At 47.5% G+C, this 19,169-nt stretch overlaps 2 protein-coding genes across 2 annotated transcripts; both read left to right on the top strand.

The window, feature by feature from the left end:
* Positions 1-46: 46 nt before the first annotated feature.
* On the top strand, positions 47-6,970 carry PIGM (phosphatidylinositol glycan anchor biosynthesis class M). The gene is made up of 2 exons (XM_063299747.1): positions 47-135; positions 5,192-6,970. Exon 2 carries the CDS (start codon positions 5,293-5,295, stop codon positions 6,646-6,648), a length of 1,356 nt encoding a protein of 451 aa, XP_063155817.1. The 5' UTR covers positions 47-135; positions 5,192-5,292; the 3' UTR covers positions 6,649-6,970.
* An 809-nt stretch (positions 6,971-7,779) lies between these two features.
* NAA20 (N-alpha-acetyltransferase 20, NatB catalytic subunit) lies at positions 7,780-17,677 on the top strand. Its single transcript, XM_063299745.1, has 6 exons — positions 7,780-7,895; positions 9,911-9,935; positions 11,802-11,892; positions 13,157-13,292; positions 15,332-15,477; positions 17,257-17,677. Exons 1-6 carry the CDS (start codon positions 7,843-7,845, stop codon positions 17,340-17,342), a joined length of 537 nt encoding a protein of 178 aa, XP_063155815.1. The 5' UTR covers positions 7,780-7,842; the 3' UTR covers positions 17,343-17,677.
* Positions 17,678-19,169: the final 1,492 nt, after the last annotated feature.

Here is a 19,169-nt window from a genome sequence, read left to right as displayed (position 1 = left end):
GAGCAGAAAAGTTCCGCCCGCCGCCCCGTCCCAAGGCCGCCCCCTGCTGGGCTGGGACCCGGAACGCCTCGCCGCTAAGCCGCGGCCGCGCTTCGCCCACCGAAGGACGCCGCCGTTGGCCCGCCCGGCCGCCCGGTGAGTAGACGCCCGGCCGCCTCCCCCGCTCCTCTTGGCGGGCCCCCGGGGAGCTGGATGCCTGTGCACCCCGAGGGGACGCAGAGCGCCGAGGGCGGCTGTGCAGAGCAGGGTCATCGCCGCAGGGAGAAGCCGTGGCGGCGTCTGCTGTGTCTGCTGCTGTTCTTCCTCTTCCTCCTCCTTCTCCTTCGTCAAAGAAGGGAGGATGCACCTCTTCCTCCTCTCCCTCCACTTCTCCTTCTTCTCCTCCCTCTCCCTTTCTCCTCCCTCTTCCTCTCTCCTTCTCCTCCCTCTCCCTTCCTCCTTCCTCCTTCCCCTTCCTCTTCCTCTTCCTCTTCCTCCACTTCTCCTTCTTCTTGAGCATGCCCCTGTTCTTCTTCCACTATCACAGTGTTTCTCAACCTTGGGCACTTTAAGCTGGCTGGGGAATTCTGGGAATTGAAGTCCACCCATCTCAGAGCGCCCAAGGTTGAGAAACACTGCACCACCACCACCTCCTCGCTTCTTCCTCTCCTCCGAAGAACAAATGGCTCTTCCTCCTTCTCGTAACACCGTGTAGCCCCCAGGAAAGCCATAATGCCTCCTACTTTTGTAACCTGACAGAGTCGATACTTCAGTGTAGAAGCCTTACTCCGTTTCCATGCTGAGAGAGAGGGACCGGCCCAAGGTCACCCAGGCGGGACTAGAGCTCTCCGTCTCCTGGTCTCTAGCCCGTTGCCTTCACCCCTGGACCACACAGGCTCTCATTTGCTTGTCCTTTTCCCCAAAACTATTCTTTTGAACATAGTGAACCACAAACTACCCGCTGTAACTGAACCAGTGTGTCGGTTGTATGAACCCAGGCCTGGAGGTCAGTATATGGCTCCGTACGGTGCGCAAACCCAGAACATTTTTCAGCAAGTAAGCCATGGTTAAATTGATCTTATTATTTACTAGCTCAGACATATCATGAATCCAAATAGTTTATTTAAAAAGCCATGGATTGATAATTAAAATCCACCACATGTGTTAAAAAAGCTGATATCACTAAGAATAAAATCAGATCAGGTAGCAATAAGAAACATCAAAAAGCCACCAACTGCAGCAATACGGGTTTTGCAAGCCATTCTTGTCTGAAGAATCAACCAACAAAGATGGTTGATTAGAAGGCGGGAGAGAAAAACTCTTGGTGAAACTTGAGTTTGCTATCTTCAAAAAGCACTTTTCAAAAGAACTGGGAGGAAATTTGAAAATAGGTTTCGGCCACATTGCTCCACAATGGAAAGTGAGAACAGTGCTCTAAGTCGTCTTTCCCTGAGTTCTGCTTTCTCCTGTTGCGCTTCCTGTCTGGATCTAGTTCTTTTGCAAACTGTGTTGGCATCAGCAGAAGGAGAAATTGTTTCATGCAAGACTTACAGTGCTATCATTCCTCTCTGGCTTAATAGTTTATTTTAGCTTTAGAGGTTTAGTATAGTACAAGTGCTCTTAAATGGCTTTACATTTCATTTCAAAGCTACAGTTGAAATCGGAACCCTTGGCCTGTAGCAGAAGGGAGACTTGGGTTTCAGTCCCTTTAAATTCCTTCCCAGAGTTAATTGTTGTTTTTTTAATTACAGTAGACAATTATTCCAATGAATGTTGCATGGCAAAGAGCAGTTTAATGGGATTTGGTAGGCTTGTTCTTTCCTCGTGTGGAGCTTGTAGCTTAAGATAGAGAGTACATAAAATTCTCAATGCCTGCTAGCAATGCCAGTCTGCTAGCAAAAGTCAGGGGGAAAAAAGGGGGCAGATAAGCAGGCAGCTCATGCGTGCAACTTACGAATTTAACAATTTTTTATCCCAGGTCTTGTGGCAATCTAAGTTATAATAAAACTGGTTACATTTCTGTCTCAAAAATTGTACTTGCTCCACTGGTGGATCTCTTGGCCCTGGGGGAAAAAAGATCTTTGAATCTTTCCTGAGAAAAAGAAGATTTCTTTGGGTAGCTGCTAAATCTTTTGCAGTTTTGGCTTCTACTGCCAGAGGAAGGAGGAATTGAGCAAAGGTTACACTCTAGAAGCCTGTCTCCCTTTTAGACTAAGAAGGTGCTGAGAGAAATTAATGGGAATTGTTTATCGGGGCCAGAGACTTGACAAACCTCTTTTGTAGCTCTGCCAAGAGGAATAAGACGTGGTCATTTGGAGCTGAGCTCAAAGGGTGCCTTCATCTTCATGCTCGAATATCTCTGAAATCCAGATGCATGAAACAAATCACATGCTGGCTTCTCAAATGCTTTCGGTGGTCCTCAGAAGTCCTGAGGTTGACTTATCCTTCATTAAACCCATCCTGAGTCTGGATTACCTGCCCTGCCAAGAAAAGCTTGCTTGTAGATCGAGCAGTCGACCCAACCTGTCATTAGAAGACAGGCTGATGGTTCCAGTAGTGCAAAACCAATGCGCTACCAACTCGTTAGGGCCGGTGGATGCTGGGGATTGTGGTAAACTTCCCCAAAGAGTCTTGCGTCCTCTGCTGACCCACTCCCAACTAGATGCAAGGACTAGAGCAGTGTTTCTCAACCTCGGCCACTTTAAGATGTGTGGACTTCAACTCCCAGAATTCCCCAGCTGGGGAATTCTGGGAGTTGAAGTCCACACATCTTAAAGTGGCCGAGGTTGAGAAACACCTGGACTAGAGAGAAGTGGATGCCTGCTTGGAAGGGGAGGAAACAGTAGTGGACTGGATGGGAACCAACATCCAAAGGAACCTGGGAGCATCTTTTCAGACGAACATGGATTGTTCAAAGGTGGCATCCCAGAAGCTTCTGCCTTGCATCCAATGAGCTTGTCTGAAAGGGCGCTCCAGGCTCCTCCTGATGTTTGGCGACTGCAGGCCACCCCGAGAGGCAGCTGGGTTGGGTCTCTCTGCCGTTCTCTCATTGCCGGCCCAGATTTGGCAGTGCCAAGCTGCCCAGTGCTCCAGCTTCCATGCCTCACCTGTCCCTGCCCTGTCCAGCTTGCTATGTTATTTTAACATTTTAACATTCATATCACACTGGTACTCTCCAAAGCTGCAGTTAGATGAACCCATTAGGAAAAGGGTTTTCCATTAGGAAAAGAGAGCCAGTTTGGTCTAGTGGTTAAGGCAACGGGCTAGAAACCAGGAGGTGGTGAGTTCTAATCCTGCCTTAGGCATGAAAGCCGGCTGGCTGACCTTGGTTCACTTGCTCTCTCTCAGCCCAACTCACCTCACAGGGTGGTTGTTGTGGGGAAAATAGGAGGAGGAAGGAGTATTAGGTATGTTTGCCGCCTTGAGTTATTTATAAAAATAATAAAGGCGGGATAGAAAATTAAAATTAATATAAATACATACATACATACATACTATCTTACCACAGTGATGAATATGCCAGGAGGTTGGCAGTCTTCCTGGTCCTTGAAATAATGGTTCTTGCTGGTGCACACATCAGAAAGATCTAAGAAAAATAGATGGCTGTTGATCAAGCTTTTTTTAAAACGTTAATACTTTTTTATATTGTGAAACATACGTAATATATTATACTATTTCTGTACAGTGGTATTTGCACAGTTTGACTAAAGATTAAGATGGCATCCGTGCACTTGGCTTGGCAGGGTGGTGGGCCTGATTTGCTGTGGCCTTCTTTTGATGATGATGATGATGATGATGGTGATGTTTGTTTACAGCCAGAAGACCCTTGATCTTTCTTTTTTTCACCTCCCCATCTAGCCAATAGCTCTGGAAGTCTCAGGTGGTGCCCCCTCCAAATACTAACTAGGCCAGACCCTGTTCACTTTGGGGAGGTTTAGCAAGATTGGCTTGGCGCCGTCACTTAACACTCCATGCAGCTGATGCCAAACTTTAAATGTTTGTTCCTTGAAAGAAGTATACTCACTGCAGGAAAGAACTGGGTTAGCGCATAGAAGTGATTCTCAAGCGTGGCGACTTTAAGATGTGTGGACTTCAACTCCCAGAATTCCCCAGCCAGCTGTGATGGTATCCAAAAAGGAAAAGGTGTCTGGTGACCTTTTCCAACTAACACACTTCATTCAAAGGCATCAGCTTTGTGAGCTGCACCTCACTTCCTCAGATGCATAGAGTGGCACAATCCTATATCAGTCTAGCCACTTTCTGCATCTGATGAGGGCAGCTGAAGCTCACAAAAGCGGCTGCCTTTTAATAAAAGGTCTTGGTCAGAAAAAATGCTACTAGACTCCTGATTTATGTCTACTGTATTTTCAGGAGCATAGTTGTGACTTTTGAATTTATCCTGCGTTTCAGAGACTACTGACTGTTCCTCAATCAGGCATAATATCTGAGCAGAAGTTGTGCTTGTAAAATCCCATCATGTCTAACTAAGCTTGGGCAAATGTTCCAGATAAAATCTGGGTGGGTATCACCAGGGAGTATGCATACTGAATTTTACACATTTATATCCTCTCGAAGTGACACCAGTTGGGGAACTTGGATGGGGAGGAAAAGTTAGAAGGCAGCCATTTCTCCCAACGGGAATGATGTGGCAGGAATCCTATTCACACCTGGCCTCCTATAAAAATAATACAATTTTGCTACCTCTCCAGTACCCTGGGCTCTTCTTCATTGGAAGGGCTCAAGCAGAGGCTGGCATCTGTCTGTCATGGATGCTTTAATGTGGGTTAGCACATTAATGCTTTATTAATTATTGCTTTTTAAAAAATCCGTTCAATTGTGTCCAATTCTCTGAGACTGCCTGGACAAATCCCTGCAGTCTTCCTGGGAGGTTTTTCAGAAGTGGTTTGCCATTGCCTCCTTCCTAGGGCTGAGAGAGAGAGACTGGCCCAAGGTCATCCAGCTGGCTTTGTGCCTAAGGTGGGATTAGAACTCACGGTCTCCTGGTTTCTAGCCTGGTGCCTTCACCACTCCACCAAACTGGTTCTCAGTTATGCATTAATTATGCTTTATTAATGCATAAATGCTTTAATGCGGGTTAGCACACTGAGCAAACGAGGAGGTGGGTTCCTTAACCCCCTTGGATTGTCCATCCAATTTTAAAATTCAATCTCTGCTTTTTTACTGTTGCTATGTTGTTGTTTTTCTAAAACAGGAATGCCTGCTTCCTGAGCACAGTTCTCCGAATTCCTCATCGAAGTTCAGAAGAGCATGGAGGGGAATCTTCAAGCCTGACTTCTTGTTCATCCGGCAACCATGCTCGAAGGAGATCTTAAATCTGGACTGGTTCCTGGACCTGCTTCTCATCGAGATCCCTCTCCAAGGGACCCGTGTACGGCCCCTCCTCTGAGAGCAGGGCAGCGGATTCTTGACGGATTCCTCCGGAGAGATGTTTTATTCGGCAGTGCTTTCCTGATCAGGCTCGGCCTCATCTTTTATGGGATTTATCAGGACAGGACGATGCTGGTGAAATACACAGACGTTGATTATCTGGTCTTCACCGATGCCGCGAGATACATCACGGAAGGGAAATCTCCTTACCAGCGGGCCACGTACCGCTACACTCCGCTCCTTGGTTGGATGTTAACCCCGAACATTTATGTGAGCGGCTTGTATGGCAAGATCCTGTTTGTGGCTGGGGATCTGCTGGCCGCGCTCCTGATGTACCGGATCTTGCTCCTCCGAGGGCTGGGAAGCAGGAGGGCCTGTGGCTGCTGCGCCTTCTGGCTGCTCAACCCGCTGCCCATGGCCGTGTCCAGCCGAGGAAATGCCGAGTCGCTCGTGGCCAGCCTGGTCCTTGGCACCCTCTATTTCATAGCCAAGGGGCGCTTGGTGAAGGCGGCTGTCCTTTATGGCCTCGCCGTGCATGTGAAGATTTACCCGGTGACTTACGCACTGCCCTTCGTTCTCTATTTGCAAAGCAGCGCTGGGACAGAGCCGGGAGCGGCAAAGGAGAAGGGGAAGGTGGCTTTAGAGGGCCGCCGCTTCAGGCTTTCCCTGAGGTTGTTCCCTCGCGAGGTCCTGCTGTTCGCCATGGTGTCCGGGGGCACTTTTGCCGCCCTGGGCCTTGCGTGCTACCTCCGCTACGGCTGGGAATTTCTGGAGCACACCTACCTCTACCATTTGCTCCGCAGAGACACCCGCCACAATTTCTCCCCCTATTTCTACATGCTGTACTTGACGGCCGAGAGCGACTGGGGCTTGGTGCTGGGGCTGGCTGCCTTCCTGCCCCAGCTGCTGCTGCTGCTGGCCATTTCCTTTGCCTATCACCGAGACCTCGCCTTCTGCTGCTTCCTGCACACGGCGGTTTTTGTGAGCTTTAACAAAGTGTGCACCTCCCAGTATTTCCTGTGGTACCTTTGCCTTCTCCCCCTCGTCCTGCCTTTCCTGCAGATGTCCTGGTCACGGGGGGCTCTGCTGCTGCTGCTGTGGCTCCTCGGGCAGGGCCTGTGGCTGTTTCCCGCTTATCTGCTTGAGTTTAAAGGGCACAATACATTTCTGCTGCTGTGGCTCGCGGGCTTGGGCTTCCTCTCCATCAACTGCGCGATCCTTGTTCAGATGATTTCTCGCTACCGCCCAGAACACAGCCCCAGGAAAATGAAGCCGCTGTAGGTTAGCTTGCTCCAGCGGGGAGCTCCTTCAGGCAGTGGAGTCGTTTGGAGCTGGGCGGCTTCAAATAAATGAAATAAATAAAATTGCTCTGAGAAGAGTTAATGGCTGAGTAGAATTTGTGGGAGGGCAACTGTGTTAGTCTGCGGCGGCAAAAAATCAGGAGTCTTTCCGACGAACAAATTTGATTAGAAATTGGATTCATGGAATAGAATGTTTCTAAGGCTTTGGGGTTTTATAGATAGTTTACAACAAGGTCTGTCTATTCTAAATGTACCAAATATGGATATACAGTAAGGAAATAAAGTCTTACATGATAACACTCCTTTAAGATTAAGGGTTCTATTTTTAAACATATCCGGATGGATGCATATTTTTTATGTTTTGTGGGAATGATTCCCCCCCCCCCCGCTAATTATGACATTTCTCACCCCTTGGCTAGTCTGCCTCTGTGGGTTCTTATATACTGTTTGTTACAGTCTTTTAAAAAGTGCTGTAAATAAAGGAGCTGGAATCTGGGGGGGGGAGTGACATCACACGCAGTATGACATCATTGGGTGCATGATGCAAAATAGAGTTGGCATCAGTCACTGGCATGATGCCATGGTGCAGTGTTTCTCCACCTTGGCTGCTTGAAGACCTGTGGACTTCAGCTCCCAGCATTCCTCAGCCAGCATGGCTGGCTGGGGAATGCTGGGAGTTGAAGTCCACAGGTCTTCAAGCGGCCAAGGTAGAGCAATACTGCTGCAGTGTTCTTATCGGACCCAGATGATCAGAAAGGAGGTGATTGTATTGCATTTTATAGCATGGCATTGCTTCGCAAGGTTCATAGCTCGCCTTGCCATCCTCCTCTTCCTCACAACAGCCCTGCGAGGTAGAACGGTGGTCGCAGCGGGATCTTGAAGGGGATTGCCGAGGAGGGCGTCCCCGGGGAGATGCCCGAGGCCTGGTTGGCGGCGGCGCCCGCGGCGGCCGCTGGTCGGGTCCTTCGTGCAACTGCGTCGCCGGGGCCCATTCAGAGGCCGCGGACCCGGAACTGGCGGCGCGAGGGATCGGCGCGCCTCCGCCCTTCGCTCTACGCTCGGATGGGCGGGGTCTCGGCGGCTCGGTTGCTGGGCGACGGCCGGGGCGGAAGCGCTCGGGGTCACGGGGCGGCGCACCGGGGCTGCTTCCGGGGCGGCTGTCCCGGCGACAGGCATGACTTCGCTCCGGGCGTTCACTTGCAACGACCTCTTCCGCTTCAACAACATGTGAGGCCCCCGGGCCCTGCGCCGGGCGGGGGTGGGCTCGATGGCCTCACGGGCCCCTCGCCGCGGCTCTGGGAGAGGGAGGCGGGAGGCGGGAGGGGGCCGCGCACCCCCGCTTGGCGCTGAGCGCCGGAAGGGGCTTCTGGGTAGAGAGCGGAGCCGCGAGCTGGGGTTGAGGCGGGGGCCCCGGTGCTGGACGGCCCTCGGCGGGAGCGTTGGGATCGGGGTCCGCACTAAGCGGCGGGTGGGCTAAATGGCCTCAAGAGCCCCTTCCCGCTGAGCGCTTGCTGGGCCCCGCTTGTCCTTCGCTTGTCCCGCGCGCGGATCCCCCGAGCGAGGGCCCAGTTCGTGGCGGCTCCCGCTGGCTGCTTCCGGGGTGGTTCTCGCTTCCCGGCCGGTAGTTGGTTTGTTTATCCCAGTCTGGCTCTGGAATCACCTGATGGTCTCCCATCCAGGCGCAGCAGACGCGGCCCCGCTTCCTTGCAGGGGCAGACCCGGTCCCTGGCTGGGCGGGCGGCTGAAGGGGCTCGGCTGCTGCCACCAAAGCCGCGGCTGCCGCGCAGGAGGGCTTGCTGTGTCTAGATCTCTTGGTGGTCTCCTGTCCGGGACCTAACCGGGTCCAAACCGGCTTTGCTTTTTCAAGGTCGATTGTCAGAGGGACATCTTTGAGGATCCTTGTGGAATTGAAGCAACAATTGCCTGCTTGTTACAAGCATGTGATACGTCCTTGATCGCTCAGTTTCTTACTTCTTGAGCTGCGAATTAGGGTTTCCCTTCTCCTTCAACTTGCTTGTCAGATTTCCTGGAGTGGCGTTTCGATATTACAGCCCCATTTGCCATTTAATTAGCTATAATCTCCTAGAGTCTTGTCAGCTCTTGAGGGGGTCTTGATGGATGGAAGGGAGGAGGAGGAAGCCACCCATGTGGCCCTTCTTGTTTGACTTCAGTAACAAATTCCTGCTTTTCCAAATACTGCTGGATACAATAACATCCTCGAATGGTGGTGTTGGAAGGGACCATGAGGATCATCTAGTCCAGCCCTCCGCACTCTGCAGGAAGACCAGTTAAACCATCTACAAGAGCTGGCCATCCAGCTTCTTCTTAAAAGTCTTGAGAGAATTTTATCATCTAGGAATTTTTCTTTATGTATAGGGGCAACACCAGATAAAAGAGGCAATCTATACTTTTTCCTTAATCAATACTCTTCCTGCTGGTTCCTTGTACCTTGTAGAGCAGCGTTTCTCAACCTTGGCAACTTTAAGACGGCTGGACTTCCACTCCCAGAATTCCCCAGCCAGCCATGGAAGTCCATTCATCTTAAAGTTGCCACGGTTGGGAAACACTGTGGTAGGGGTTTTGCTATGAATAATCGTTGTGTTGCTAAGTAAGAAAAAGTCTTTCAAAGTTCACTTGATGGACAGATTGATTAAGCTAGTTGGAAATAACTACTGCCTCTTTATGTTTCTCCATCAAGTCCTGAAAGGCTAACTTGTCAGTAAGCCTGCCGCTCAGGAGCTCTGCCTTCTCAACGGGAGCGCTGGAATTTGCTTCCCACTGCTGTGATGATGGCAAAAGTGACAGTAATAGTTTAGGACAGCCTTTTGACCCTGGAGAAACCCTTGGAATGCTTTCCAGGCCTCTGGGAACCCCTGCCCATTCAGGCTCAGATATAGGCCAGAAGTTACAAAACTATTATATTTGTTTCATGGGCAGGCCCGTATAGATGCATTAACTGTGTTCTCAAACTGAAAATAAAGAATGGAACTTACCTCTTTAATGTGAAATTCCCTGAATTTGAAATATTTTTAAAAAATAAATTGTGATCTCCCAGGGAACCCCTAGTGATCTCTCGCGGAACCCGAGGGTGCCAGGGAACCCTGGTTGAGAAGCCCTGTTTTAAGGACTCTTCAGTGGGTTGGAAGAAGCTGGAAAGACTACCTCCTAGCTAAGACGTGTTCAAATTTAGCTCCTCCTCGTCCTTCTCTCAATATTTAAAGCATTGTTCTTGTCTCCCACAGCAACTTGGATCCTCTGACAGAGACTGTATCTTTTAAGACTTCAGGCTGGAGATGTTACTGGCAGGAGCTGGGGATCTTTGCATACGTTACGTACTTGCCCTTGAAATGTATTTGCTAGGGAGTTACAGCAAATCCCAGCACCAGCAAGAGTTTCTCTAGAATATGGGCACATATTTTTTTTGTGGACTCTTCATAGGAATATAATATGGGAACCACCTGAGGAGAGACACCCACCGTCAGAACATCTTGCTCTGTGGCTTCCTACCCAGAAGGGTATATTTAGCATTCTGTAACGCTCCTGTGCCTCCAAAATATTTCATACTAGGTCTTTATAACCCATACAACAGCTGTTTGGAGGAGGTGAAATTTGAACTAGTGACTTCAGTATGACCGTACAATCAGAAGTAGTTAGTTTGAATTGATATAGATATACAGTAGTTATTTATTTTGATTATTTACTCAATTTATATAGCTGCCCATTTCACTTTTATATGACTCTAGGTGGCTTACGATAAAATAAAAAACATTCACAATATAAAAACAAATAAAAATAGAAACACCATAGCAGCCAGGCATAATCTAACCTATCATCCATACAACCAAGAGACGGGCTCTAACCCATGCCCAGGACCCCAGGCTCGGGCACAAAGCCAGGTTTTCCAGGCCTTACGAAAGGCCAACAGGGACGGGGCTAATCTAAGCTCAGGAGGAAGGGTATTCCAAAGGGCGGGTGCCACAGCAGAAAAGGCTCTCCTTCTGGGCCTTGCCAGCTGACACTTCCTAGCTGACGGTACCCGGAGTATGCCCTTCCTGCCAGATCAGGATAGAAACAATTGGGGAGAGACGGTCCCTCAAGTAACACGGCCCCAAGCCATGAAGGGCTTTAAAAGTGACAACCAGCGCCTTGAATTGCACCCAGAAGCACACCAGAAGCCAGTGAAGCTGGCAGAGCAGTGGCGTCGCATGTGCCAAGTAACTGGCACCAGTAACTGCCCACCCTCCGCATTTTGTACCAGTTGAAGCTTCTGAATACTCTTCAAGGGCAGCCCCACATAAAGCGCATTGCAGTAGTCCAATCTGGAGGTCACAAGGGCATGAGTGACTGAGCAGAGCCCCTCAGTCCAGGAATGGATGCAACTGACACCAGCCCTAAGCTGTGCAAAGGCCCTTCAAACAGGAGCCGTGAGTCCAGGAGGACCCCCGGATTGCGCACCGGACCTGTTTGGGGTGGTGCCACCCCACCCAGAACCAAAGATGGAAGATCCCCAGAACCAGGAGGTCCAAAAACCTTGCTTGGGTTGAGCCGAAGCCTATTGCGCCCCATCCAGACCCCCATAGCCTCCAGGCACTGAGACGGAACCTCCACAGCATCACTCAGGATAATTCATATTTATCTTAGTCGTCTTTACTGTAGCCTGTAGGATAGATCAGTGTTATTTGCAAATGGGCAGTGCAGAGGGTGGTGCATAAATTCAGAAAATTTATGGACTTTTGCTTGTACTGGAGGAAGGGGGCAGAGGGGCAACCTTCAGCCTTCCTTGTGCCTTGCCGGTGCCTCTATTTCCACAAAATGTGTTCAGGAATGATTGGAGCCTCCTGGGTAGCATGAGAAAAGAACAACTTCTCTCTCCCTATCCTAGATGCTGCCTGCCAGGTAAAATTTGAATGGAAGGTTTTCCTGTTTTTGCTCTTAGAAAATCATGCTTCTGTGAAGCGATGGCTTCTTCTTCATAGGCTGATCCCAGGCATATTGTTAACATGCAAAACAAGTGGACTTATGGAGTGATTCTCATATACATGCTCTTATCTTTTTTTTTTTGTAACAAACATACTTTGTTCTTGAATACACGCACATTGAGGTGAATTTTTCTTAACATAAGATTCTTCATAGTATGGAATTCCGTTTTACTTGCAGTACTTGGCTCACTGGCCAGAGTATTTTATTGTTGCAGAAGCCCCTGGGGGAGAGCTGATGGGCTACAGTAAGTAGAACATCTTCCTTTTTGCTATCTTGACTCTTAATTAATTGAAAATAGTGATAACTGATTTGGTTTCAGAAAGCTTTTGATCAGTTATAAACATGCCAGGGATGACCTGGACTGAAACTTCCCTAATGTTTTGGTACAATACTGTATGTCCAAAATAGTGTTTCTCAACCTCGGCAGCTTGAAGATGGGTGGACTTCAACGCCCAGAATTTCCCAGCCAGCTATGAAATCCACACATCTTCAAGCTGCCAAGGTTGAGAAGCACTGGTCTAAAAACTACAGATAGCAAGAACAAATGCCTCTTTCAAAGTCCTTATAACTTTAAAGTGATTTTCTAACTTAACACGGAAGCATTTTACTTGTTTCAGAAATCAGATTTTATGCTGACTTGCTTCATAGACAATTGACCTTAACCAAGCATGTTGCTTGCTGGAAATTAATTGGGCCACCCCCACCTGGATTTAAGTGGCACTAATTTTTAATAGCAGATTTACGCCACCCACTTTAACTGTGAAGGGCGTAGGGCTGTTAGATGAGGGGACTGGACATACGTGCTCACCCCTCTCCATAGCTCAGTTTCATGCAGTGATGAAATAGTGACTGTGGCTGGTAGTCCCAGCAGTTCCAGTTGTGGGTGATTGCTAATGTCAGAAGGAAACCATGGAGCCAAGCAGGCCCTAGGGAGAAGTTAGGAACATGTCTTTGCTCTGAATGGCTCTCTTCATCCTGCTTCAGGGAGGCACAGATGCAGTCCTCCTCTTAATCTTTCTGATGTTAGTGGGAAATACAAGATGGTCTCCTGATTAGCTGGCCAGCAAAAACTGGAACTCGGTTCTATTATTATTGTTCTTTGTTGGCTTACATCATGGAGATCATGCTTATTGCCATGGGTTAGTTGCATTTATAAATCTGTTCTAAGCTGACTGTAGTAGGAAGAATAGACTGAGGTGGAACTAAAGCCTCTTTTGCTACCTGCAGAGCATCTGCTAAGCCCTCCCATTGCTGCTTGTTCCTATTCTCGGAAACCGGTTTTAATAACCCGAATCAGAATTATTCTCCTTTTCCCCAGTGAAATGGAGGTTCCTCCGAATGCCACGTCATCTGCCTTTCAGCTTTGAACTCGAGATTTGTTTAATTAGGGTGCTGCTGTAGTGAAATGTTTCTTTTTCTGCTGGAATAAGAAACTGCTAAACGAATACCGGAATTAAAGATCAGTCGCAGCGTTTCTGCAGGATGATCACAGCCGATTCTCCTTGCAGTCATGGGGAAGGCAGAAGGTTCGGTGGCCAGGGAAGAATGGCACGGCCACGTCACCGCGCTCTCAGTTGCCCCCGAGTTTCGCCGGTTGGGGCTGGCTGCCAAGCTGATGGAGCTGCTGGAGGAAATATCTGAAAGGTGGGGCAGATGTTGGAGGTTGTAAGCAAGTGTATTGGCTGCAATCTCAGGGAGGAATTGATTGGGTGACAATCCTACAGATAGTCCTCAACTTACGACCGTTTGTTTAGTGACCATTCAAAGTTGTGACAGTGCTGAAAAATGTGACTTACGACTGGTCCTTGCGCTTACGACTGTTGCAGTGTCCCTGTACTCGTATGATCAAAATTCAGGCACTTGGCAATCAGCATTAGTTACGGCAGGTGCAGTGTCCCAAGGTCACGTGATCGCTATTTGTGACCTTCCCAGCTGGCTTCCAACAAGCAAAGTAAATGGGGGAAGCCGGATTTGCTTAACGGTCATGAGATTTGCTTAATGACCACAGCAAAAAGGTTGTAAAATCAGGTGTGACTTGCTTAATGACAGAAGTTCTGGTCCCAATTTTGGTCGTAAGTCAAGGACTACCTGTAATTGCCAATATTAATTTTAGGAAAAGAACATCTCTAGCCTGGTCTGGTCTGTTAGGAATCAAACAGAGATGACAAAACCTGGAGGACAGCCATATTCTGCTTTTATGCTGCACGTTATGAGGTTTGTGGCATCCTTAAAAATATATGATGGCATAAACTGTATAGATTAGGTGTCGTTTTCAATTTATTTTAAAAATTACATAGTTGCAGAAAGCAATTTTACATAACACAGTAGGCCAAAATGCTTTTAAATATAAAAAGCTAGAAAATCTTTGCAGCTACGGGTGGATTTTCTAGGTACAGCCATAAGAAAAGTGACCATTCGTGATAGCGAAACCTGTCATAGAAAGCAACGTATTAATGTGAAATGCATAGACGTAGATTACTTCTCATTGCAATTGGAATGCTCTTAATTTTGCCTTGTATTTCTTTTTGGAGTGATAATGTAACTGGGCCGAAAGAGGTGAGAAAATTAATCTGCCCAGTTCTGGCTGTGGGATAACCTAACGCCTGAACTCTTACCTGAGGACTGCTTGATGCACCTAAGCAGATACATCTTGCCATATACTTAGCGCTTTTGGTGCAAAAGAGTGTCAAACACTGGCGTCCTGCCCAGGACTAAGTTTCACGAATTACAGTGAGATCTTTTCCCATGGAAATACGCACATGATTGGCACGTGTTATTTTCCCGTGGCTTCTGCTGAGCCTAGCGATATGCCAAGTTACAGTGGTGGATGAAGGAAGCACTGGATTTTCCTCCGCACTCAGTTTTTTTGTGGGTATTTTTTAAGTGTTATATAACAGCTTTGAAATCCATGCATTTTCTTTTCTATGCCTTAACTGGGCCCTGGTTGCATCAGGTGACTTTAGGGCTTTTGTCAGAATGCAGCACGGTCTCACTGCAATACAAGAGACACCGGGGTGATGAAGCCATTGGCTTATTCTCGCAGGGCAACCCTACAGATACGCACAGCCACCTCCTTGGTTGCAAGAAGATTGGTGGCTGCGTTTCTGTCGGAAGTTAGCTCCAGTTTAGTGCTAATTCTGAATGCAAAACTAATATTTGTAAATCAAGGTTTCATCAAAACAAATAAGAACACAAACCCACAGAGTATTGGTGATTAGGCAAATTATTTTTTTACCTGCTCAGCATTGTCCTCTAGGCCAGAGGTGCGTGCCATGTGTGGTCCTGCAGGTGTTAGACTCCAAGTCCCATCATCCCTTGCCAGCGTGAGTCATGGAGTCAGCTGGTGGGAAACCTGTTCTGTAGGTGCAGAGACTGCTGAGTATGGAGGAGCATCTGCGAGTCACCAGGTGAATCACCAGGTCACCATTACAGATACATTTCCAAATCTCAGCGAGCTTAGAGGGTTCAGAGATTGTGTCAAACCCAAATTTCCAATTTGCAAACCAGGATTTGGGTATCGTGCCAAGCCTCTTTAAGTATGGTATCTTGTTTTGCCTCAGCTGAAACAGCATTTGCCTCTCGTATGCACCTCATTTAAGTTTTGATATAATTTTGCATAACAGCATTGTGTACCCTTAACCTTGCTCTATTTTCTTACCGCTCCATTTTCTTCCTTGATGAAGGAAGGGTGGATTTTTTGTGGATCTCTTTGTGAGAGTGTCGAATCAGGTCGCCGTGAACATGTACAAGCAACTGGGCTACAGCGTGTACAGAACAGTGTTAGAATACTACTCCGCCAGCAGCGGGGAACCTGATGAAGACGCTTATGGTAGGTGTTCGGAGTTTTAGAAGTTAAGGACATGTGGCATAAAACAATGATGACATAAGTTCCCATTTTTTAAATGTCTTTGTCTATTTTTTAAAATTGTTACATGCAAAAAACCAGACAAAATCCCCCCCAAATCCTACATTTCTTATATTTTGATAAATAGCCTGACATATATATTCATCTACTGTATTACAATATTGTTAAATTACAAACAGTTAAGTTAGTACAGAGGAGTTCTGTGTACACCTTCTTTTCTGTAATCCAAAAAGGCAACCGAGTGGGACTCACGGGGTAGAACAGGTACAGGAAAAAAAAGAGCTTGCGAGACCGCTGCATAATTGGTGGAAAAGGGATAATAACCGCACGCAATATCCAACTTTACTCCAGATGTTACGTACTGAGGGCCACTCCTGTAACTCGTGGTGGAACCCACCAGCAGCTCTCTAAAGACATTGTCAGGGTTAAGGCAAAGAAACTACGCTGAGCCAGGAGTGAAGCTCAGGTCTTCATTGGTTCTGCCATACAGAGAATCTTGCCAAACTGAGCAAAACCAGTAGGCGCTCAGGCATGGGTGTCCAACCGTTTGGCTTCCCCGGGCCACACTGAGCGAGGAGGAATTGTCTTGGGCCACATGTAGAGTATAGTTAATGTATATAAGTAATACAATTTCATTTTTTAAAGTACTTTTTATTATAAAATTTTTAAAAAGAGGGCAACATAAAACTAGTGGGATATTTGACCTTGTTTTTGTGAAACTAATGCATCAGTGTCTGGTTCGATGGAAGTGGTCGCAATTCTCAGTGAGTCCTCAAGGTGCTCGTCAGAAAGTTTAATTGTAATTTTACTCTTCGTGTGCTTCATCCCTGGGGCCTCATGTGGCCCGTGGGCTGTGGGTTGGACACGCCTGCTCTAAGGGAAAAACTCCAGAAACTCTAAGGGGGGTCCTGTCTGATCCTCTTGGCCAGGCACCCAAGGTTTTCTACACTGTGCTTGCATTTTTCCCCCTGGAAGGGGCCCCCTCCTTCCTCACCTGTGATCTCCATAACAGACATAGAGAGATGATTGCATTTATTTATTATTTATACACACACACACACACACACACACACACAGTATGCAGGTAGTCCTCAGTTAATGACGGCAATTGGGGCCAGCAACTCCATCACTAAGGGACACAGTTGTAAAGTGCGATGTCACATGACTGCACCAACTTATGATGGCAGTGCCAGCACACATCGTCAGGTGAATCCCACCTGGTCGTTAGGCACAACGTCACGTGGTCACCATTTGCGACCTCCCGCCAGCTTCCCCGTTGGCTCTGCTTGTCGGAAACCGGCAGCAGAGTTCCAAATGGCAATCACGTGACCGCAGGGACGCTGCAATGGCCGCAACTTCAAGGACCAGCTGTAAGTCTCCTCATTCAGCGCCATCATTGAACAAATGCTCGGTAAGCAAGGCCTACCTGTACATCAGGTAGGGCACCTGATTCCCAATGACTCTGGACGACTTACAGCTAAAATGGAAAAGACAAAAAGGATTCATAAACAGCCCAAAGCGACATGTAACCAAACACTCCTTTTGGCAGGGCTCAGCCTTCACTCTGCCCCAAAGCTTGGGAGAACAGCCAGGCCCGTAACGCTCCCCGAACGTCCTCTGGGTGGAAGCCGAGTGGATCTTTGCGGGCGCTCACTCCAGGGGGCTGGGAGGGGGTGCGGCTGCCCCGGACTTCGAACCGCACGTTGTGTTACTCGTCTACATCTTGTTCCATGTTTTTTGCAGACATGAGGAAGGCGCTCTCAAGAGATAAAGAGAAGAAATCAATTATACCGTTACCACATCCTGTCAGACCAGAAGATATTGAATAAGTGGATGCTGCGGTTGCTACAAAATGGGCCGAGAATAAAACCTGTAGATGAGTGGGAACAATTGGGGTATCTTTAATGCAGGTGGGAGCTTTTGACGAAAGAGAGAGAGAGAATATATGCAAATATCAAGAAAAGTTTTCACTTCTAGGCTGTGCCTCTGAATCTTGTAATGCCCTGAAGGAGAAATAATCTTACGACTTCAATATTTGTCATGATTCAATTTTAAAATGATTAATAAATCCTAAGACTGTATTTCTAATAATGCAGGACTGATATAATTTTACATTTTCACTGAATTTTACATTAATTTAATAAAATTAAATAAGCAAGTCTAAGTATAGTCTTTGGAAAAAATACTCGGTTTTAAATTTGAGCAATTCAAACTGCAAAAATAAAAAGGCAATACCATACAATAAGGGGAAAGAAGGGAATGGGAACTCACACACGCACGTCCTGCACAATCTTTCCTTTCCCTCTGCAAACTCAGAGGTTCCTTGAAGTTGGCCTGGCATTGTCCACCTTTTTGGGATTATAAATCCATGTATTTCCTTGTCAGTAACCACGCTAGCTTGGGTGGAAGGGAGGGGTTTAAAGGCAGTAAAGAGGGAGTGCATGCCATTATCTACTCTTGACTGCCTGATGTGGAAGTAAAAACAATAAGTAATCCAGAACACACTTGAATGCAGCTTGAAAGCATTCAATAACACGAACCCTGGCAGAGTTCCATTAATTAATTGGTGTTTATTAGAAAGCTGAGAGGTCTTCACCTCTAAGGGACAGAGCTTTGCAAAATAATACCACTAACTAAGAAAGTGCTGTTTGAACTTTAGGATTATGGATGCCCGTTTCCTATGGTTTAATCTTGAGTTGGCCAACTGGGGGCTTTTGTGCAACAACAGTTGTAAAAAATATAAGTAACTGGCCCATTAGCAGATTATGCCCATTGCAATTTACAGTACAGTACTGTCCAATGCGTGGTTTGTTTTTTAAACAGAGATTTACACAACTTAAGAGTATGGTCAAACCTCATTTTTTAAGCATTCCTGCATCTGGGAGAGAAATAATGTCATCTGTGCAGCCCCCAAAATGGTGTGTGTAGCATTTTCTTCCACCACCCCGTTTTCAGGACTGCTGCTGTACAATTTGCCATTGCAGCGTGAATGTCCATCCCTGGACTTTCCTGCAGCCTCTCCTATCCTGCCCTGGCAGTCTCGCCACCTTGCTGTTCCCAGTTTCTTCTTCTGGCCCTTTGATGGTCCTCGGCTCCTAATGCAGGGTTTCTCAACCTCAGCAACTTTAAGATGGGTGGACTTCAACTCCCAGAATTCCCCAGCCAGCTTATTTTACAAGCTGGCTGGGGAATTCTGGGGGTTGAAGTACACACCCCTTAAAGTTGTTGAGGTTGAGAAATACTGGTCTAAATCCAGGTTAAAAGTGCCCACAACTGGATACAGTTTTCAACATGGGGTCTGTTAACCGGTCACCTAACTTCTGACTCTCCCGCTCAATTTTGTCCCATGCTCATATCTGACCAGCCTCCTCGAGCACCCCATCCAAACCAAGAATGGAAGCCCCACACAGCAGAGGACCCAGTGCTGATGCATCCCTCTCAATACCTCCCTCTAGTTTGACAAGGAACATTTGATAGCGCCCTGGAGCTAACAGTCAAGCTGGCCCTGTGTCCGCTTTCTGCATCAGCCCTTTTCGTTTGAACTGCTTCAGTCTGCGCAGTCTCACATTTGATGCTATGTAATGGTTTGTTTTAACTATAAAAATCAAAATCTGGCAAGTTGCAGACCAGCCCCTCCCACAGGACCAGCCTGAGGC

This window comes from Candoia aspera, chromosome 3 (genome assembly GCF_035149785.1).
Source record: "Candoia aspera isolate rCanAsp1 chromosome 3, rCanAsp1.hap2, whole genome shotgun sequence".
NCBI lineage: Eukaryota > Metazoa > Chordata > Lepidosauria > Squamata > Boidae > Candoia > Candoia aspera.
This window is presented reverse-complemented; position numbering and strand designations above follow the sequence as displayed.

What these genes read in the sequence shown, in the direction of transcription:
- NAA20 (XM_063299745.1), top strand. Translation starts at nt 7,843, where the DNA reads ATGACTTCGCTCCGGGCGTTCACTTGCAACGACCTCTTCCGCTTCAAC. An exon ending in GGGAGAGCTGATGGGCTACA is followed by an intron (nt 11,893 to 13,156) that starts GTAAGTAGAACA and finishes TTCTCCTTGCAG; the next exon opens with TCATGGGGAAGGCAGAAGGT. An exon ending in CTGGAGGAAATATCTGAAAG is followed by an intron (nt 13,293 to 15,331) that starts GTGGGGCAGATG and finishes TCCTTGATGAAG; the next exon opens with GAAGGGTGGATTTTTTGTGG.
- PIGM (XM_063299747.1), top strand. Translation starts at nt 5,293, where the DNA reads ATGCTCGAAGGAGATCTTAAATCTGGACTGGTTCCTGGACCTGCTTCT.